The sequence below is a fragment of the Oncorhynchus gorbuscha genome, linkage group LG24, assembly GCF_021184085.1.
Source record: "Oncorhynchus gorbuscha isolate QuinsamMale2020 ecotype Even-year linkage group LG24, OgorEven_v1.0, whole genome shotgun sequence".
NCBI lineage: Eukaryota > Metazoa > Chordata > Actinopteri > Salmoniformes > Salmonidae > Oncorhynchus > Oncorhynchus gorbuscha.
This window is the reverse complement of record NC_060196.1, coordinates 43,010,877-43,033,461: the sequence shown is the minus strand read 5'-3', so window position 1 is coordinate 43,033,461 and position 22,585 is coordinate 43,010,877. Positions and strand designations below refer to the sequence as shown.

The window sequence follows — 22,585 nt, the reverse complement described above, 5'->3', positions numbered from 1 at the left end:
CACTGCTTACAGATAATTGTGTGTGTGTGTGTGTGTGTGTGTGTGGGGTACAGGTGTTAGTCATTTAAAAAAATGATGTTAATAAACACTTATTGCACACAGCCCATGCAACTTATGGGACTTGTTAAACACATTTTTATTCCTGAACTAATTTAGGCTTGCCATAACAAAGGGGTTGAATGCTTATTGACTCTAGACATTTCAGCTTTTCATTTGTAAAAATGTTTGAAAACATAATTCCACCTTGACATTATGGGGTATTGTGTGTAGGTCAGTGACGCAGCTCAATTTAGTCCATTTTAAATTCAGGCTGTAACACAACAATATGGGGAAAAGTCGAGGGGTGTGAATACTTTTTTTGAAGGCTCTGTACATCATCCAGAAGTGTTTGTTAGCTGTTCTCTCTTCTCCCTCTCGGTCTTCCTCTTTGTGTAGTTTGGCAGTCTGGACCAAAAGCTGGCTCTAGCAGAGAGGATCAGGGGTCATGTCCTGTCTCTGGCCCTGCAGATGTATGGCTGTAGAGTCATACAGAAGGCCCTGGAGTTCATCCCCTCAGACCAACAAGTTATAGTACGTATTGTACTGCCGTTTGTGTCCATCGTCCATGTCTGTGTATGAGGAGCCTCCAAGCAAATAGCAACTATAGACTGTGTGCTTTGCTGTGTTCAGCTATCTCTAACCCTGTGTGTGTGTTGTTGCAGAGTGAGATGGTGCGGGAGCTGGATGGCCATGTATTGAAGTGTGTGAAGGATCAGAACGGCAACCACGTGGTGCAGAAGTGTATTGAGTGTGTTCAGCCCCACGCACTACACTTCATAATAGATGCCTTCAAGGGACAGGTGGGTGACGCGCACACTCTCTCTCACACACACACACACACACACACATCGCCTGCAGGGAACACGTGGGTCACCATGTTAATGGCAACAGCAGCCCAGTGGCAGCCCAGCGGCAACCATCTTCCATCCACTGGCTAAAGGTAAAAAATGACCATAAAGAGTGTGTGTGTTTTTAAAGAGAATAATGTGCCTGTGCTTAGCTTGACTGGGAGAGTGAGCTAATGCACTAGATATTGTGGTTTATCAGCTCACATAAAGATTGTCTGTATATTAGTCACATTGGATTGGGCTCTTGGTTTTTAAATTGTACCAATTTCCACATTCCTGCGTGTTTCCATTCCCACTCACGAGATAGTTGTGTGAATGTTAGTAATTGTTTGTCTAGTTAAGTAGGTCATTGAGAATTGGCTTTCTTCAGTCTTTCACTGGTGTGGGTGTGTGTGAACCATCAGTTATGTCAGGTGTGTTACGGTCTAGGTGTGTGTGTGTGTGTCTCTCTCTGCAGGTGTTTGCCCTCTCCACCCACCCCTACGGCTGTAGAGTGATCCAGCGTATTCTAGAACACTGCCTTCCAGACCAGACCCTGCCCATTCTGGAGGAGCTGCACCAACACACTGAACAACTGGTGCAGGTAACACATGCACACCACCAGTTTCACCAGACATTTTGCTGCAAAATTGTTAAAATGTTTGTTTTGCATCTGCTGATGTCCAGATCAGGACATTGTCATCACACTGACATTCTGTATTGTGTTTTGTGTTTAAGGCTGGATCTGGTTGAACAACTAGCTAAATTGTCAACTAGCTAAATGCCAAACTGTGTGTAAATCTCTCTCTTTGTCCAGGACCAGTATGGTAACTATGTGATCCAGCATGTATTAGAACACGGCAGAGCGGAGGACAAGAGTAAGATAGTAGCTGAGATCAGAGGAAACGTACTGGGGCTCAGCCAACACAAGTTTGCCAGGTACACACCCACACATCAAGCAATCATATTGGTTTATCATTTTTTTTTGTCATTGACCAAATTTCAGGTCTGCTCAGCGCAAACTGCTTTAAGTTAGTTATAACAGTGGCCAAGTAGACTACTGTGGCTATTGGATCATAATATAGGCCTACCAGAGTGGCCTACCATCAAAAACAATGGAGAACGTGCATTCCATAACATTTTAACATGGAAATAACTGTTATATCATTCAGCCTACAGACAATGTGTGGTGTTCAATGTAGGCCTACGTTCCATGAGACTTGGAAAAAAAGCATACAGGGCTTGACGTGAACCTGTTTATCCACTTGTCCTTCAGACAAGGACGTGACTGAAAAAGTTGTTTGACACAAGAAACCACTACAGAATAAAATGAATTCATATTCCCAACCATTATTACAGAAAATGTTACTCCAATGCACTCTGCCTACAAGAAAATATCTTGTGCAATTTTGTTTCGGTATGTTGCGTTGAAAGTGGCTAATCTTGAGTTAATATAATATATGCCATTTAGCAGACGCTTTTATCCAAAGCGACTTACAGTCATGTGTGCATACATTCTACGTATGGGTGGTCCCGGGGATCGAACCCACTTGATTCGATCACAATTCCCACATAGGTAGTGTTAACTCTTGAAACTACCGCTCCCGGATCCGGGAGAATTGTCATCAACTGACACTAATTAGCATAACGCAACGGACAAAATATTCATGAAATCACTAGTGAAACACAGCTTAGCCTTTTGTTAATCACCCTGTCATCTCAGATTTTGAAATTATGCTTTACAGCCAAAGCAAGACAAGCATTTGTGTAAGTTTATTGATAGTCTAGCACAGCATTATGTCCAGCTAGCAGTAGGTAACTTGGTCACGAAAATCAGAAAAGCAATCAAATTAAATCGTTTACCTTTGAGCTTCGGATGTTTTCACTCACGAGACTCTCAGTTAGACAGCAAATGTTCATTTTGTTCCATAAAGATCATTTTTATAGCCAAAATACCTCAGTTTGTTCTTCACGTTTGGTTGAGAAATCCACCGGAAACTACGGTCACGACAACGCCTAAAAATATTCAAAATTAGATCCATAATATCGACAGAAACATGGCAAAGTTTTTTTATAATCAATCCTCAAGGTGTTTTTCAAATATCTATTCGATAATATATTAACCGGGACAGTTGGCTTCTTAGTAGGAGCGAGAGAAACAGTGGCCGTATTTGTCTATTACGCACAAATCACTCTGAGAGCCACCAGCTGACCACTGACGCAATGTTGTCCTTCACACTCATTTTTCAAAATAAAAGCCTGAAACTATGTCTTGTGACACTAGACACACTAGGGAAGCCATAGAAAACGGAATCTGGTTGATATCCCTTTCACTGCTCAATAGGGACGCATAGGAAATAAGAGTCACTTCCTGATTGGATTTTTCTCAGGCTTTCGCCTGCAATATCAGTTCTGTTATACTCACAGACAATATTTTTACAGTTTTGGAAACGTTAGTGTTTTCTATCCTAAGCTGTCAATTATATGCATATTCTAGCATCTTGTCCTGACAAAATAACCCGTTTACTTTGGGAACGTTATCTTTCCCAATATAAAAATAGTGCCCCCTAGTTTCAAGAGGTTAACTAAAAGGGAAAACTAGTTGAGTGAAGTTAAATCTCGTGCTTCTCTGTGCGGGTTGATGTTTATTCTGCGCGACAGTCCCAGGAGAGCTGCGTGCCTGTGCCTAGCTTAGAGGGAACATGGTTTATAAACCCGTTTTGTATCTGTGGTTGTCACAAAGTTACAGTTAACCTGGCCTAGAACGCAAACGGCCGAGCAGAATCCGTGGCTAACCCAGCCTCTCTCTGCAGTAATGTGGTGGAGAAGTGTGTGAGCCATGCGTCCCGTGCAGAGCGGGCCGTGTTGATTGACGAGGTGTGTAGCCTGACGGAGGGGCCCCACAGCGCCTTGTACACCATGATGAAGGACCAGTACGCCAACTATGTGGTTCAGAAGATGATTGACGTGGCTGAACCAACACAGAGGAAGATCGTAATGCACAAGGTTGGGACCTGTGTGTGTGTGATTTATTTTGTATAGCGGTTTTTCATTAGTGTTATCTCAAAGCTCTAGAAATATATGTATCGATGGTTATGCAATTGTGTGTATACTTATTTTTCCCTCTCTCTCCCCATCAGATCCGGCCCCACATCTCTACTCTGAGGAAGTATACGTATGGCAAACACATCCTGGCTAAGCTGGAGAAATACTACATGAAGAATGGAGTGGACCTGGGCCCTCTCTGTGGCCCTCCCAATGGCATCATGTAAACTACAACCCTTACACCCTAACCCTTAAGGACAAGACGGACCAACATGTACGTCAGCCGTGTGCAGTAGATCACCTGCTGGGTGTTGGAGGAATGGTGGCCAGTCAACATAAAGGCCGACCACACTCTCTCTGTACACAGCTGACGTTGTATTGGAATGTCTTGTCTTCTGTACCATAACCCCTGGCCTATACCCTACATGAAGAACGGAGTGGCCCTCTAGTGGCATCGTGTAAACTACTATCAATATATACCCCATTATTCCCGACACCCGTAACCCTATATATACACCCCCCCCCTTTTATTCCCCTCCTAATGAGATCATGTAAACTACTATCCTACCCCTCAATTACATCATGTAGAACCCTCTTTAAATACTCCAACCGTCCCGCTCACTCTTATCCCCATGGTAGCCCATTGGGAGGGGCCTGTCTAAACACGAAGCCTTGGTTAATTTAGCCCCTCCCCCAACCCAAGCATCCCACTCCTTCATTCATTCATTCTCCCCTTTTTTTTTTCCTTTATTCGTCTTTTAAATAAATTAGAATCATTTAACTTTGTTGCTACTGCTGCGGCGCACACACTGTCCCATCACAAGTATGGGATGGAACAAACGTATTTAATTTGTCTGACGGCGTCACCAACTCCGACAACACACACTGTACACAAACAGACATGCACACCACACACACATGCTACACACGCACGCCATGAGCTTACCAGCACACAGATCATTTAGCATGGGAGATTCGTTTCCGGTCTTGCTTCTATATATAGCGTGTATACTTGGTGTAGACCTTTGCATATATATATATAAATATATATATAAAACTTTGTAGTTTTTCTGGTTTTTGATGTTGAATCTGTATCTATAATGTATCCTAGTAGTGAACACATATTTCTGACTGTATAATTGTACATTTGTAAACCCTTGTAATGTAAAAGTGATTTACCACCCTTTTTGGTATCAGACGATATAAAAGAAAAAAAACTCACACAAAAAACTAAAATCTTAGAAAAACTATTGTGCATTTCAGTGTATATTCTCACCTCCTTGGTTGTGACATATAAGTTGTTGTATATTGTAAATTGTAATATCAAATTTTTGTTTTGAAAAGCCCTTTCTATACTGCGTAGTACTTGTACAAAGCCCCCACCCCACCACCACCATCCAGTTTGACCTTCCACTCACTGCTTCAATAGAATTCACTTCCCCAACCCCTGAACTACACCACCTCCCCAACCCCCAAACTACACTGCAAACGTGGCTTGTCCGTGTACTAAACATCCGTTACCCACAGTTGAAGCAAATCCACTGAAATCAACGAGACAAGTCTTTTTACACTTCAAGTCTATTTAAAACGCAGAGAGAGAGACCTGGCTGAAGTGTAAATGACTGATAAAGTGGTTTCCCCTTCTGGTGTAGCAGTCCAAAAACATTACGCTGACGGAACACGCAAAGCGTTTGCGGTGTAGTTTGGGGATTGTTACCACCACCACAGGACACACTGTTAGTAGTAGTAATTTCTGCTTTAACATGAAGCTGTATTTGTTTTTTAGATCTTTTCTATGAATTCTGAGGGAAGGGGGTGAGGGGCCATGAGTTTAAAGGTAGACACCGTGATATGACATACACAACGGAGCGACTTCCTGCTTGCAGACGTCCACAACAACCTATTTCTAATCTGCCAACACTACCCACTATTAGCTCATCTTGAGGCATGATATATGAAAGGTGTTACTTAAGTCTCGAAGAAGGAAGTAGCTCTACGGTGTACTGTCATCGCTAAGTCTACCTCGAACCCCAATCTCCCCCCTCCTCTCTCAGGGGGGTAAAGTGAAACCATGGATTGTACAGAAAAGAGGAGAGTGGTGTGTTTTGTTTTTTTGACCTATATTAGTCCTGTAAAAGTGATGTATCATATCATATGTCCATGTCCCCCGGGAAAAGACCGGGCGTCGCCTGTCTTGCCCTCTGTAACCATGATTACCGCTGTGGCAGACGGCAGCGACACGGTGTACATTTGGGGCAGCGAGCCTTGTGTATATGAATAGGAGCACCACCTGTAACCATAATGTGTATAGTTATAACAGAAACCTGTGTATGTTTATTGCCTGGGCAACTATTTTTTGTAACTCCTGTTGTAGATTGTCTCTAAACAATGATGTGAGTCTTTATTTTGAAACAAAACTGAACAAAAAAACACTCAAAATTTGAAGTGTCATTTCGAGTGGTTTTTGTTTGTCTGTGTCTGATTTGTGTTGGGTAGCACACAGAGAGCAGTGTTGAGATGGGATTTGATCATCCTCACCACACCGAAGAATGGAGTGAGGGAGATGCAAAGTATATCACTTGTCTTTTCTTACTTGAGCTGATATAACTGCTGCGAGGAAGGTTTTTATCCATGACTGATGTGGTTGTCACCTAGCTACATTTAGGATGATTATTTCAAATTATTGATTGGTTTCTATTTATTCCTTGATTGCTTTGATCATTTAAGAGTATACACATGGAGCCTTCTCTCTGCAGAGCGATAAAACAGTACTAGCCTATAAAATTAGTATAGTTGTATTGTCCTCCAAGAAAGGAAGAGGTGTTTTTTATACAGCCACCAAATAAACCAACAATCCCAGAATTGATCAACTTTTGTCAGGGTAAGGGAATCAGGAAAGACATATTTGTATAATTATGGTGTTTTGTAATGCCTCCTTTTCAAAATATTATTTCGTTGTAAATTGTGTGTAATTCAGCTTGATGCCATTTTGTACAGTTTTAAATATTTAAAAACCATTACGTTAGAAGACACTCCTTTAGTCAACAGAAAGTAATTTTCTTTTCCTTGCCTTCAGCTGCAAAACTGTTCTCGAAAGAACAAAGGAGAAGTGAGAAAATGGCAGGAGAGTGGTACTTCTCATGGGAACATGCACTCACATGCCCAATAGTAATAGGCTAATGTCACCTCAGTATAATGGAATGGGAAAATATCCTAGGGTCATAGCAGTAGAGTAGCCTAGGCAACATAGAAACGCATCGAGATGGACTGACCTGGACTGAAGTACAGTTTAATGTTTCAAAACGTTTTTCCCTGTGCCTCTAGCCTAGGCTACTGAACGCGACTCAGTTGACTTTTACTGTAGAATCAGCGGATGTGTTGGTGTGAAGGCCCTCTGACTCTGGTTGGCCTAATGGTACTTTCAAGACAACTGGGAACTCGGGGAAAAATTTTAAAATTATGACTTCAGTGATCTTCAGGTTGGAAAGTCTTGAGTTTTAGAAAGAGGCAGGAGTTCCTGACTTGAATTCCGAGTTGGATGACCGTTCAAAAATATTTTTATCAGTCGGAGCTAGTTTTTTCCTAGTTCAAAGTAGTCTTGGAACACTCAGAACTCAGAGATTTTCATGTTCCCAGTTGATTTGAACTCCGACACATCCCTGGTAATCTGGAGTTGCACCCATGCGCCCTGCAGTGTGGAATGTGCTCTACCTCGGCCCCTGTGTTTTTTCACTGGGAGGTGTGTGTTTGTATGCAGGGTTGGGTAGTAACGGATTGCATGTAATTGGGATTAGGTATATAGTAGTCAGATTAATTACATTCTTAAAAACATTTTATATTTTGGATTACTTTATATGCTATCAAGAGGAACAATTGATGAAAAATTCTCAGCAATGCCTAAGTATGATTCAATAAATGTTTTAATCCATGCAAGAATGCATGATTCAAGATATTTTGATGTGCAACCTGAACCAGTAATTGTCATGAAGTTTGGTTTTGACAATTAGGCTATTATTGCTATATATTACTGGCTAAATAGGGCTCCCGAGTATTCAGACATCCCCCCCACCCCATAGGATAATTTGCCTACATAATGTTTTGTGCTCTCAAATCACATTGTCAAATTTTCTGTCCACCAGTCCCACTCTGGGCGCACAGGGGGAAGAGAGCGAATGTGCAGCCTAGTCTCAGACTAAAATAGTAAGTAAAATAGTAAACGTAAATAAGGGATACTCAAAATAATAATGTTACCTTTAGTATACTTACATAAGACTGGTTATTTAAGGCAAACCTATATAACACAAATATCTACCAACCAAAAGATTGCGTGTTTGAATTTCATCACAGACTATTTGGAATTTGTAACATCATACAAATGTAAATGTATAACTTATACAAAATGGATGATGGATATCCACAAATGAATACATATCATACGAAACATAACATACTAATTGGGGTACGCCGAATTTACGTTTACTATGTTACGTCTACCTCTGAGTTCAGGTTTCAGCGTACACAGTAGATCTAAATAGTCTACAAAACAGCAAGCAAGGCAGGAGCTTTATGGAGAACAGACGACTGTGATTGACCAATGGAAAAGAGAAACATGCATATCCAATTTATCAGGTGCAGGAATGAAGAACGTCAAGGGAAAAAGGAATGTCGGCAACTCTGGTAGACTGCTCCTATGGTGATTTAATCAGACGCACAACAAAGACAGAAAGATCTAAATATCTTCGGATCAAAACGCTGTCTTTTTTGTGCGTCTGATTACATCGACATGAGTTTTTTTGATTGACCAGTGGGCCAGGTGTGAATGTTTTGAAGCCGTGTCTAGTCATTCAACCAGTTTGAATAGGCTACCGTGACAATATTTTTGAACCTTGTGTAGCCTGTATGCTCACATATTTAGAACATGTGAATTATAGGTTATGTTCTTACACTATTGGAAATAAGGTTACTAAATTAAATACATATATTTTAAACGCTGCAAATGTAAATTAGGCTATGTCGGGTCTAAAAGAAATCGGATTACATTACTTATTTTGATTAATTCAAAATATTACGTTACTAATTACTTTATTTCATGTAAACCTAACTGTAATCATTAAGGGAATCATTTTTATAAGTAATCCGCCCAACCCTGTGTATGAATGCGTTTGTGTGTGAGAGAGGCGGGGAACAGCCAGTGGGTGCCTATTCGGGGCTGCAGGGGGCATCCTCGCCTCGCCCGCCAGAGGAGATCCCCCCCGCTTAACACACACACACCCCTTCTGCTAGACTCTCCCAGGCCGATCGGCGTCGCCTTAATAAGGAACATCCTGCTTTCGACAGAGAGGGGGAGGATAGAGCGGAGGTCTGGCATCTCCCGGTAGTAGGCTATATCTACCAGGTCTTGAACACTACAGGGTCCAACAGAGGGTGACAAAATAATAGAAAGAAAAGGGCTTCCGTCGTAGGAAGAAGGAATCTCCACTCGTTTTATGCCTGGTACCATTACCGGAGAAGGACACACGCCGGTTTAGTGTTTTACCGATACGGATTAATAACACGCCAGACGGATGTTCGCGAGGAGGGGCGGTGCACTCTGAAGTTAGAGACTACTGCCTACCGAGAGAAGCGCTTGTTCCCCCGTGAAGGTTCGCGCCCCCCAGCCACAACATGAAGCTGCCGCGGTGTCTGATGACGATCCTCGCGGCGCTGCTCGCTCACTCCGCGCTGGTAAGGGTCTGCCGGGTCCTTTGTATTCTATTGTTCCATTTCTGCCGATGTATCATGTCGCAACGTGGTCCGGGATCTAGGGTTGCATAGCATAGGCCATAGGGTATTGATAAACTATATATTTGGTGTGTGTGTTGCTCGTGGATAATGAGGCAGCAGCTGCAGTGTGTGTCTGCTACTCGGTGATCGGTAGTAAATATTGGACTCGACCCACATTTGGTCGCGAGCCGCGAGCCGTGACTCCCGTGTCTGGCTCGTGGCCCCAGACTCTGCCCGGGTCTTTGTGTCTCAGAGACGGGGGTTAATTTTTTAGAAAGGCCTTGCGAATTAGACGCCAAAAGAGCAGTTAACCGAATAAAGACCCGTAATAACCTCAATTAGAAGGGACCCACTAATTACACACACACACACAGAACTCAGGAGTTGTGTGCGTAATTAGTGGGTCCGTTCTAATTTAGGTTATTACGGGTCTTTATTCGGATAACTGCTCTGTGGCGTCTGCTTCGCGAACTCACTTACACCCCCGGTAATTAGGCTCGAGTCCGTAGGCCTACAGCGGCGAGGGGACATGGTGGGGTGTTCGATCTGCTGCCCGGTTGACCTCTTTATGTGCGTGCGTCTATTTCCGAGGCGGAGGTGAGAGCTAACGAGGCCTGTCCGGAAAACGCAGGGGCTGCTCTGGTAACCGGAGGGTGTGTGTGTGGTGAAGAAGGGGTGGGCTGTAGGAAACGCGATGCGGTGCGCAAGGGATGGGAATGATGTCATCGGGATTCGCGAGGCGAACTGATTAGGAATGCGCACGTCTCCCGGAACCAACCAGTGCGTCACGCGCATACGCGCAATCAGCACCCCCTCACCAGCCGGTACCAATTTATCCTCCATACCGGGAGAAGTCGTTCGTTGTGCTCTTAGTATGATAACACAGTTCTTCAAATAGCCTACAGTCCGTATTACAGTCCATCTTGGATGCAAAAGTGCTATTGGCTTAAAATGGTAAAACACATAATGCCAAAAAATCCTCCAATTTAGTTTTTTATGTAACTTGACAAGTCAGTTAAGAAGATTCTTATTTACAATGATGGCCTACCCAAACCCGGCTAAACCCTAACCCGGATTGTACACCCCCATTATGGGACTCCCAATCACAGCCGGTTGTGATACAGCCTTGACTGGAACCAGGGTCTGTAGTGACACCTCTAGCACTGAGATGCAGTGCCGTAGACCACTTGGGAGCATTAAAAGGGCACAGACTGTACTTTCCCTCTTATTCACTATGTGATCTTCATTTTGCTGGAGTAGAGCTCAAACTACAAGTTTGACTTCGCTGTCCAACAAGTCTTGGACGGCGCTGTATGTGATAACGTGTGAATCCCTTCTATTTCCTCGGCTCTACAGTAGCCTAATTGATGGGAGTGTCTAGTTGGCCTGGTGCTCGGAGCTGAATGACCAGGCCGGTACCGCTGGCTGCCATAGCCTTATGCAGGCCGCACACATACGATTAACTGTGTCAGTCGGTGCTGTTGGCGGCCTACCTCCCTCTAATCTGACCCTGATGACACACACACACACACACACACACACACACACACACACACACACACACACACACACACACACACACACACACACACACACACACACACACACACACACACACACACACACACACACACACACACACACGGTGGCAGGTGTGTTTCTCATGCTGGCACAGGCCACATCACACATACATCAGTGATCTCAGCTATGCGCAGGATAGGGCTCTCAACTGTGATTTCACAGTCTACACAAATGGAGGTATGGAGCTCCGTTTACGTGACGTTCCAAAACTTAATCCACACAAATACGTAGATCTGTAGGATCTGTTGCATAGACTGTGTAGAGTCCTCAACCCAAGAAAGCCCTGCCCTGGGGACAGTCACACACACACACTCTTCAAAGGCACACACACATCAAAGGCACACAACACAGATTGGCTTACTTGCCCAGATCTTTTGCTGCCTCCAGTGAATGACTGGCCATGTGTGTGTCCTGGTTCCATCCTTAGTGGATGGTCTGCATTGGTATTTATTTCCTGTGATATGAGGCCATGATGTAATTTCCTGCTGTGTAAATTTAGATGAAGCGTGATTTTCCCACAGACATCTGCTGCATCCCACAACGACCTTGTGTGTGTGTGTGTGTGTGTGTGTGTGTCTGCCTGTCTTTTCCTGCCAGGGTTTGTGTGCTAGCTCTTTTTGTGGTGTGTATGAAATGAGAGAGAGCTTTTATGTAGTGTGTGTGTGTGTGTGTGTGTGTGTGAGAAGAGTGGTGTTTTTGAGGATCATGTTTGTTCCGTGCAATGAATCAGTTTCTTGTGCCTGAAATGGTAGACCAAGCCCCCAATAGAGACCAAAGGACGGCGGGAGGGAGAAAATAGTGTGAGAGAGAGGGGGATAGAGAGAGAATGTGGAATGTGAGAGGCAATTTGACACAGGAAGTGGGTCCTTCTCACTCCTTTAGAGGACAGACTCTACCACACACATCGATCTGTATAGAGGCACACATACACAGATGGGTATGGACACAGATAACAGCATGAACTCACATACAGTATATAGTGTGTAATAATACCTATACTACACTATGTAGCCTAGGATACTTTTTTCAGGGTTGTGGCCAGTTCCACTGCAGTAGTAGGAAATGAAACTGCTCTCAGCTCATATCCAGAGCTCTGTTATACCCTACAGTAGGTCTGTACGTGTGTAGGCTTACAGTAGGTCTGTGTTGGCCTGAAGCTAAGATCACAGACGCTGAGATGCGATAGTCCGCCCCCCCATTGTGACATAGCTACACGGCTCTGAGGCCACCACCTGCGAGAGGCGCACAGCCCCAACACACACATCCCCACAATTCCCAACCAACGCGTCTCTGGTACGTGTCCTCTGTTAATTTGAATGTGTTGACTGCGGGAGAAATTCCTTGAGCTGAGGATTCAAAGTATGAATGAAAGCCAACGGTCCAATATTGTAGAACACTGCTGTGCGGACGCGGACATGTTTGGTACTCTGATAGACCCTTAGTTATTGAGCCTGGCATGATAACAAGCAGTGTAGTGATGATGTCTCAACCCTACCCCTACCCCTCTGCTCCCCTTACCTCTATTGTACTAGTGTTCAGTGATGGGACACAGCCGTGAAAAGGTGGAACCAGTGTTTCCCCTTGCTCTCCTGAGGGACAACCATACAGACAAGCCACATCTTTGTTCCAGCCCTGCACTGACCTGACACGCCTGAATCAAATAACCAAAGGTTTTGTTGAGTCAGGTGTGCTAGTGCAGGGCTAAAACAAAAAGGTGGACTGTCTGGTGGTCCCCCAGGTCCAGACGAACAACACCTTTCATAATATGTCTCTACCCTCCAACATGCTTAGTGGAGGTATGACATCACCAGGGTACCCACACCTAGCCTGTCATCTTCAGATCTCTAAATACTGACAGGGAAGGGGATAGGGTGTGGGGATAGAAGTAGTTTTTTTCCCCCAGGGTTAGTGTATTCACCTGAAATAGTGACTTATTGCACAAGAGGCAAAATTGCTCCATGTAGGGGCTGCAGTGTAATGTGTGTCTGGTGTCAGATAGGGAGATTCCCATCTCTATCCATCTGCCACTATCTACACACTATCTACTGTATAAGGTGTGTATGTGTTGGTAGTGTTAATGCTTACAGATGGGCCTATGTAGCAGCTTGAGGTACAGTCAACTACAGTCTTTACTCTTTAGCTCACACACACACAGAACAAACCCTCAGTAATTGGGCAGTACTGCAGACATCCTCACACACTCGTATTCTCAAGAGAAGGTGGAGGGGGATGCACAGGAAGGAATGAAAAAGGAGGGAGGGAGACGTGAATAGAAGGAGAGAATCGACGATGAAGATGAATGGATGGAACCCAAAGTGAGATGTAGAGAGCTGTGAAGAGACCAATAGAGGGAGGGATGGTGGGACAGAGGGAGGGAGGCCAGTGTAGCTCATTTCCCAGGAGACACTGCTCTACCTGCTCTCCATGGCCGTCGCTATGACAACCACACTACTGCTACTGTCACAGCTTTATCTTTATCCCTCTTTATCTCTCTCTCCCTCAACATCCCTCTCTATCCATATCCCTATATTTGTATCTCTCCCCCAACCTCCCTCTCTATCCATATCCCTATCTTTGTATCTCTCCCCCAACCTCCCTCTCTATCCATATCACTATCTTTGTATCTCTCCCTCAACCTCCTCCCTCTCTATCCATATCCCTATCTTTGTATCTCTCCCTCAACCTCCTCCCTCTCTATCCATATCCCTATCTTTGTATCTCTCCCTCAACCTCCTCCCTCTCTATCCATATCCTTATCTTTGTATCTCTCCCTCAACCTCCTCCCTCTCTATCCATATCCCTATCTTTGTATCTCTCCCTCAACCTCCTCCCTCTCTATCCATATCCTTATCTTTGTATCTCTCCCTCAACCTCCCTCTCCATCTCTCCCTCAACATCCTCCCTCTCTATCCATATCCCTATATTTGTATCTCTCCCTCAACCTCCTCCCTCTCTATCCATATCCCTCTCTTTGTATCTCTCCCTCAACATCCTCCCTCCATCTCTCCCTCTCTATCCATATCCCTATATTTGTATCTCTCCCTCAACCTCCTCCCTCTCTATCCATATCCCTATATTTGTATCTCTCCCTCAACCTCCTCCCTCTCTATCCATATCCCTATATTTGTATCTCTCCCTCAACCTCCTCCCTCTCTATCCATATCCCTATATTTGTATCTCTCACTCAACCTCCTCCCTCTCTATCCATATCCCTATATTTGTATCTCTCCCTCAACCTCCTCCCTCTCTATCCATATCCCTATATTTGTATCTCTCCCTCAACCTCCTCCCTCTCTATCCATATCCCTATATTTGTATCTCTCCCCCAACCTCCCTCTCTATCCATATCACTATCTTTGTATCTCTCCCCCAACCTCCCTCTCTATCCATATCCCTATATTTGTATCTCTCCCTCAACCTCCTCCCTCTCTATCCATATCCCTATATTTGTATCTCTCCCCCAACCTCCCTCTCTATCCATATCACTATCTTTGTATCTCTCCCCCAACCTCCTCCCTCTCTATCCATATCTCTATCCATATCCCTATATTTGTATCTCTCCCTCAACCTCCTCCCTCTCTATCCATATCCCTATATTTGTATCTCTCCCCCAACCTCCCTCTCTATCCATATCACTATCTTTGTATCTCTCCCCCAACCTCCCTCTCTATCCATATCCCTATATTTGTATCTCTCCCTCAACCTCCTCCCTCTCTATCCATATCCCTATATTTGTATCTCTCCCCCAACCTCCCTCTCTATCCATATCACTATCTTTGTATCTCTCCCTCAACCTCCTCCCTCTCTATCCATATCTCTATCCATATCCCTATATTTGTATCTCTCCCCCAACCTCCCTCTCTATCCATATCACTATCTTTGTATCTCTCCCTCAACATCCTCCCTCTCTATCCATATCCTTATCTTTGTATCTCTCCCTCAACCTCCTCCCTCTCTATCCATATCACTATCTTTGTATCTCTCCCTCAACATCCTCCCTCTCTATCCATATCCCTATATTTGTATCTCTCCCTCAACCTCCTCCCTCTCTATCCATATCCCTATATTTGTATCTCTCCCCCAACCTCCCTCTCTATCCATATCACTATCTTTGTATCTCTCCCTCAACCTCCTCCCTCTCTATCCATATCTCTATCCATATCCCTATATTTGTATCTCTCCCCCAACCTCCCTCTCTATCCATATCACTATCTTTGTATCTCTCCCTCAACATCCTCCCTCTCTATCCATATCCTTATCTTTGTATCTCTCCCTCAACCTCCTCCCTCTCTATCCATATCACTATCTTTGTATCTCTCCCTCAACATCCTCCCTCTCTATCCATATCCTTATCTTTGTATCTCTCCCTCAACCTCCTCCCTCTCTATCCATATCACTATCTTTGTATCTCTCCCTCAACATCCTCCCTCTCTATCCATATCCCCATCTTTGTATCTCTCCCTCAACATCCTCCCTCTCTATCCATATCCTTATCTTTGTATCTCTCCCTCAACCTCCCTCTCTATCCATATCACTATCTTTGTATCTCTCCCTCAACCTCCTCCCTCTCTATCCATATCACTATCTTTGTATCTCTCCCTCAACATCCTCCCTCTCTATCCATATCCCCATCTTTGTATCTCTCCCTCAATATCCTCCCTTTCTATCCATATCCCCATCTTTATTTCTCTCTCTCCCTCAACCTCCCTGTGTTTAGTGTGTGCGTGCATTTATGCACACTGAGAGAAACTGTGTGTGTGCATTCTATAACAGGACTGTAAATTAGAGAGCAGCAGCAGCAGCAGCAGCATACTGTCTCCAAAACCACAAAGCATTCTGGGATCTCTGTTTTGGGGCTTCACTATAAATATAAACCAGAAACAGGGCACTCCCTCACATAAACATATAGGTTTTGTGTGTGTGTGTGTGTGTGTGATGCATCTTTCACCTCTATTCTTTCTCAGTTGTCTGCTTCTATTCCTTGCATGTGGGTTTGGAGACGTGCATGTATCCTTCCTCTCCTCTCTTTGCCTCTCTCTCCCTCCATCTCTCTCTCTATCTGTCTGTCTCACGTGTTTCCGTAGCGATCATGGTAATTAGGTTACCAAGGAGACCAGATGGGTGTGGTCAGAAATCTGATCCGCCCTGTAGGGAACTCTGAAATTCAGCTTCCCAGCAGGAGTGATAAAGGTAGACTAACATTCTCAAACTTTGTCAGACCAAGGACCCCTTTTTTGCTAGCAAATACATCAGGAACCCCCTCATAATTCAAGTGAGATAAAAATAGCATACAAGGACTTTTACTATGACTTCGGCAGTGCAGGGCCGGATGAACCAAGTCTCGGGCCCTGGAAAGGAACATTTTGAAGGCCCCCCTCTTGGCATCAGAGAGAGAATGTTGCTGTTTTCGAGCTAATTTCCTGCAATTCTACTCTGTTTTGGTAAAAATCTGAGGGATGGGCCTGGAGAAATGTAACCACTCTCAAATTCATAAACAGGGCCATGGATGCAAAGAATGACCATCCATAACATCAAAATTGTAGTTTGAACCATGTTTTGAGGCTATATAGTGTTTGTTTACATTTACATTGTTCACCAACATTGGAGTAAAACAAGCTGATATTTTGGGTTCTGATGGGGTATGACAATTGAACTAAGCTCATGAGGCATTTCTAAGTTATTTTCTTCAAGAATCAATGGGTAAAAATCGATGTAGCAACTAAGGATTCTTGCTTTAAATTCCAGTGCGTTTAGGAAAGAAATTGGAGGGGAATACGAGCAGTGTTAAAGAGCCGCTGAACACGTTGACTGGCACGTGTGTTGTTCTTACTCATTAGAAAAACAACATTTCAGTCATGGAGGTGTTTCCTGACCAATCCCCCCCCATGAGACACTGGAAGCCTATTTCACATTTTCAAAACCCCCAGAATGAAACTAAGATAACTCAAGAAACCTGTCATTCATTTTGACATTTTTGCCAAGGTTGTTTTAGTTAGCCAATTTTTACATCTAACTAGGGTGTTTGGGGCAATATTTCTCAAGTAAATGTGCGACGTGTTGTCTTATGTAAACAGTCGGAGCTGCTGGGCAGGTCTGTCTCACTCATCCTATTGGATAGAGTGCAATCACCGCAGCGGTTCATCCAATGTCCGTGGGCAATTGGACATCAAATCAAAACCCAACCTCTGTTTTAGAAGAGACTGACTTTATGGTAGAAATCATCCTTTTTACACCGTGTAGTCAATTTTGACACTAGAATAACTGTTTCTTCAAAGGGATTTGTTGCTTTTTAAAGACAGTCGCTCGTTAAGTTGAAGAATTGGTGGAGCAGTGTGGATACCAAATATCCCAATGTACCTCCATGTTGCCCAGGGTTAAGAACATAAATTATCTATGAATAATATTACATCGTGTTGTATTTTTACACCTTCTAAACTTATTCCACAGGGCTCTTGGCCGAAATTGGTTTAATCTATTAGAAATATTAATTTAAAAAAAAAAGAAATGTAAATTCTTCTTATTTTTTTTAAAACTTTGAGAACCCCTGGTTTAATGGACAACTGAGATTCCACGTTTGACATGTTTTGAGTGTTTTAGTTTGTGGCTCGTGGGGACAACTAGCATTCTTCTAACCTCAGTAACCAATAACATGGATGGATGTGGATGGATCCGTGTGTGTGCGTTAGGCTTGGGCGATATACCGTGTGTATGTATGTATACACTACCGTTCAAAAGTTTGGTGTCACTTAGAAATGTTCTTGTTTTTGAAAGAAAAGCAAAAAATGTTGTGCATTAAAATAACATCAAATTGTTCAGAAATACAGTGTAGACATCGTTAATGTTGTAAATGACTATTGTAGCTGGAAACGTCTGATTTTTAATGGAATATCTACATAGGCGTACAGAGGCCCTGTGTTTCAATGGCACTTTGTTAGCTTATCCAAGTTTATCATTTTAAACGGCTAATTGATCATTAGAAAACCCTTTTGCAATTATGTTAGCACAGCTGAAAACTGTTGGTCTGATTTAAAGAAGCAATAAAACTGGCCTTCTTTAGACTAGTTGAGTGTCTGGAGCATCAGCATTTGTGGGTTCGATTACAGGCTCAAAATGGCCAGAAATAAATACTTTCTTTTGAAACTCTTCAGTCTGTTCTTCTGAGAAATGAAGGCTATTCCATGCAGGAAATTGCTGAGAAACTGAAGATCTCCTACAACGCTGTGTACTACTCCATTCACAGCTCTGCAGTTGTGCTCTTGGTTTGCTAGTTTAGTAGCTAGTTAGCCATCTAGCTAAGTGGTTAGCTTTGCTTGACAATAGCAGAGCATCCCCTCCTGGCTCAAGAGCTTTGCTGTCTAATATCTGTTTTATGTGTGCAGCAAACTGTGAGTAGCATTTTTTGACTTACTTGTATAACTTTATGAGCTGGGATGTCTGTCCTGAAAATAGTTTAGGTCAAAGACTATAACATTTTTGTAATGCGCTCGTTAATATTTAGTTAGCATTCTTTATGGGATTTTAGATTACAGAGGCTCAGTGGGGTTTGAAAATTGCACCCCTTGTGTTCAGTGCTGGTTTTACTGGATATCCTAGTATGGCACAATGTCGGTATGAAGGTATGGCAATCTGGATACCACCCAAGCCGTGTGTATGTGTGGCATCCGACCGCAAGGCACTACAGAGGGTAGTGCTTACGGCCCAGTACATCACTGGGGCCGGGCTCCCTGCCATCCAGGACCTTTATACCAGGCGGTGTCAGAGGAATGCCCTAAAAATGGTTAAAGAATCTAGCCACCAAAGTCATAGACTGTTCTCTCTGCGCTACCACACGGCAAGCGGTACTGTCTGGAACCAACAGGATCCTGAACAGATTCTACCCCCAAGCCATAAGACTGGTGGATAGTAAACTCTGTAACTATCTGCATTGACCCTTTGCATGAACTCGTTTGACTCACCACATATGCTGCTGCTGTTTATTATCTATCCTGTTGCCTTGGCACTTTATCCCTACCTGTTAGGGAGGTTACCAGTATTGCGATAGTCGTAAGTGTCGTGCCAAGAAGAAGAAAAAAGCACAAAGCGGATTTATCTTCTTTAGGAAAACCGCCCGAATGTTGAAAACAAACATCATCATGTTGTCATCCAGAGTCACGTGTTTATCTTTCAGGCTTTAGAACACTATCTTCCAAACAGCAGGTTTTTAACGGACCAAAGAGTTTGGTCTGCTTTGTGTTTTCATTTTTTACCATATTGCCATATGTACATATCTACCTCAATTACCTCGTACCCCTGCACATCAACTCGTACTGGTACTCGTCTATTTAGTCCTCGTTTTATTATTTTTTCCATCATTTATTTTCTCTCTGCATTGTTGGGAAGGGCACGTAAGTAAGCATTTCATTGTTAGTCTTGATTTGTGCATGTGTGTGTTGATATGTTGTGGGGTTATGTTGCTAGACACAGGAAGTGTGTATTTGTAGATCTGGCCTTTGAGCTTTGTCTGAGAAGAGGGGGGGGGCTTCCTGTGTGTTTTTGAATAATTTAGCCGATGTCCCGACAGAGGAGTGAACGAGGTCAGAAGCTCCTGCTACAACCGTCACTTCCCATCCCTCACTCCCCCTCTCCCATCCCTCACTCCCTCACTCCCCCTCTCTCATCCCTCACTCCCACTCTCTCATCCCTCACTCCCACTCTCTCATCCCTCACTCCCACTCTCTCATCCCTCACTCCCACTCTCTCATCCCTCACTCCCACTCTCCCATCCCTCCATTTTTACACCTCTACTCGCTATCTCAGATTCCCTATCTACATCTTGCTCTCAATCTCTCAGTACATCTCTCTCCCCTATTTTTCCCTCTCCCTCCTTCCTTAAATCTCCCATCCCTCCTTCTTCCTCCATTACTAGAGGAGGATCAGATTTCGACCACAGATGCTCATGTGGAGTTTAACCACAGATGACTGTGTGTAGATGCAAGTATTGCCCATTGTGTCGTCGATGTGACTATATGTAATGTACTGTTCTATAGTGTGTTATAGAGAGTATGTTGTGGGTCACCAGAACATTAGACTAAAGAGGCCTGATCAGGTGGAACCACTGTCTTATCCTCATGAACAACCACCAGACATTCAGCCTCCATCTGTGTCACCACAGAAACACCCTTAAACAAACTAGAAAAAGGTATTTTTTTTATATAGATTTTTCAAAATCCAAGTGCACCATATTACAATGTAATGTTGTATCAGTATGCGACTCTGAGGAAATTCGGAGTTGATTGGTTAATGTCTTAATCTGAACTATTACTGCCTGAATGAAAAAGATCATCCTTGAATATGGACTCAATGTCTGGCATTATAGGGAATAGATTCTGTGCTTCAAAGCAAAGTAAAAACGTAGCTGTGTGTGTGTGTGTGTGTGTGTGTGTGTGTGTGTGTGTGTGTGTGTGTGTGTGTGTGTGTGTGTGTGTGTGTGTGTGTGTGTGTGTGTGTGCGCGTGCGTGCTAGAACCCCTTGGGTTAACCTTTAAACCCCAGCTCTTTAGATGGTTCTTTCCAAGGCGTTTGCAGCCTGAATGAGCTACTGAAGTTAATGATCGGTGTGTGTGTGTGTCTGCATGAGGAGACAGAAATGGATGATACACACACCAGTGGAGGCTGCTGAGGGGAGGACTGCTCATAATAATGGCTGGAATGGAGCAAATGAAATGACATCAAACACATGGAGACCATGTGGAAACCACGTGGAAACCATGTGGAAACCATGTGTTTGATGTACTTGATACCATTCCACTGATTCCGGTCCAGCCATTACCACAAGCCCGTCCCCCCCAATTAAGGTGCCACACGCACTGCAAGCATGCATGTATCCCCGAGCCGACAAGGTACAAATCTCTCGTTCTGCCCCTGAACAATAATATAATAATAATAATATATGCCATTTAGCAGACGCTTTTATCCAAAGCGACTTACAGTCATGTGTGCATACATTCTACGTATGGGTGGTCCTGGGGATCGAACCCACTACCCTGGCGTTACAAGCGCCATGCTCTACCAACTGAGCTACAGAAGGACCACAAGGCATTTAACCCACTGTTCCTAGGTTGTCATTGAAAATAAGAATTTGTTCTTAACTGACTTAACTAGTTAAATAAAGTTCGGACTGCTCATAGTTTCAGGCTTCCCATACATGCACAGACATGAATGATACACACCCTCACCCTTTCTGTCTCACCCTTTTGCCCTCTCTGTCTCTTTCTCTGTCTCACCCTCTCGCTCGCTCTCACCCACTCTCTCTCTCTGTCTCTGTTTCTGTCTCTCTCTCTCGCCCCCCCCCTCTCTCGCTCGTCTCTCTCTGTCTCTCTCACCCCCCCCTCTCTCTCTCTCGCTCACCCCTCTCTGTCTCTCTGTCTCGCTCTCTCTCTCTGTCTCTCTTTGTCTCTGTCTCACCAGCAGCAGGTAATTCATTCTTAATCTTTCATCCCAACAGTTTTGGATTACCCCTAATCTCAACCAGCAGGGAGCCAGGCCACAGAGACGTGTGTGTGTGTGTGTGATTGATATTGTCTTGTCCCTACTGAATGGAGTTGTCATGTGATATGATGATATACTGAGTCCAGACAGACTGACTCACATTCGCCAGACGCACTACATTAAGGAGAGAGAGGGGGGGGGCATATAGACTCGGAGGGAGAAGTTAGTAGCAGCCAAGTAATGAGGGAGAGAGGGAGAAGGAGGTGGGTAGAGGGAGAAGGAGGTGGGTAGAGGGAGAAGGAGGTGGGTAGAGGGAGAAGGAGGTGGGTAGAGGGAGAGGGAGGTGGGTAGAGGGAGAGGGAGGTGGGTAGAGGGAGAGGGAGGTGGGTAGAGGGAGAGGGAGGTGGGTAGAGGGAGAGGGAGGTGGGTAGAGGGAGAGGGAGGTGGGTAGAGGGAGGTGGGTAGTGGGAGTGGGAGGTGGGTAGAGGGAGGGAGGTGGGTAGGGGAGTGGGAGATGGGTAGAGGGAGGGGAGGTGGGTAGTGGGAGAGGGAGGTGGGTGGGGAGGTGGGTAGAGGGAGAGGGAGGTGGGTAGTGGGAGGTGGGTAGAGGGAGTGGGAGGTGGGTAGAGGGAGTGGGAGGTGGGTAGAGGGAGTGGGAGGTGGGTAGAGGGAGTGGGAGATGGGTAGAGGGAGAATGAGAGGTACAGTAGGAAGGGTCAGCAGTAGAAAGATAGAGTGGTGGTTAACGGATGTTTATAAAGAGCTTAGTAGAGCTGAGAGGGATTGAATGGACAGAACAACCTGGAAAGGATTAGAGAGGGGGGGGAGAAAGATAAGGGTGCCATAAATGGTGTGGTATTTTAT

General features: G+C 44.3%; 2 protein-coding genes across 7 annotated transcripts in view; both read left to right on the top strand.

Annotated features, from left to right (window-relative positions):
- The window catches only part of pum1 (pumilio RNA-binding family member 1), a 46,258-nt gene extending 39,902 nt beyond the window's left edge, over positions 1-6,356 (top strand). For all 5 annotated transcript variants that reach the window (XM_046325566.1, XM_046325563.1, XM_046325565.1 and 2 more), the window contains 6 exons: positions 436-570; positions 702-839; positions 1,345-1,470; positions 1,684-1,805; positions 3,680-3,872; positions 4,007-6,356. In XM_046325566.1, the coding sequence (XP_046181522.1) occupies positions 436-570; positions 702-839; positions 1,345-1,470; positions 1,684-1,805; positions 3,680-3,872; positions 4,007-4,138 (846 nt within the window). In that variant the 3' untranslated portion in view covers positions 4,139-6,356. The remainder of the gene's footprint in view (positions 1-435; positions 571-701; positions 840-1,344; positions 1,471-1,683; positions 1,806-3,679; positions 3,873-4,006) is intronic.
- A 2,856-nt stretch (positions 6,357-9,212) lies between these two features.
- Positions 9,213-22,585, top strand: part of LOC124012664 (syndecan-3-like) — a 53,108-nt gene continuing 39,735 nt past the window's right edge. Inside the window, exon 1 of one of the 2 annotated variants that reach the window (XM_046326528.1) lies at positions 9,213-9,635. In XM_046326528.1, coding sequence (XP_046182484.1) covers positions 9,576-9,635 — 60 coding nt within the window. In that variant the 5' untranslated portion in view covers positions 9,213-9,575. The remainder of the gene's footprint in view (positions 9,636-22,585) is intronic. The other variant, XM_046326527.1, reaches the window with a different exon arrangement.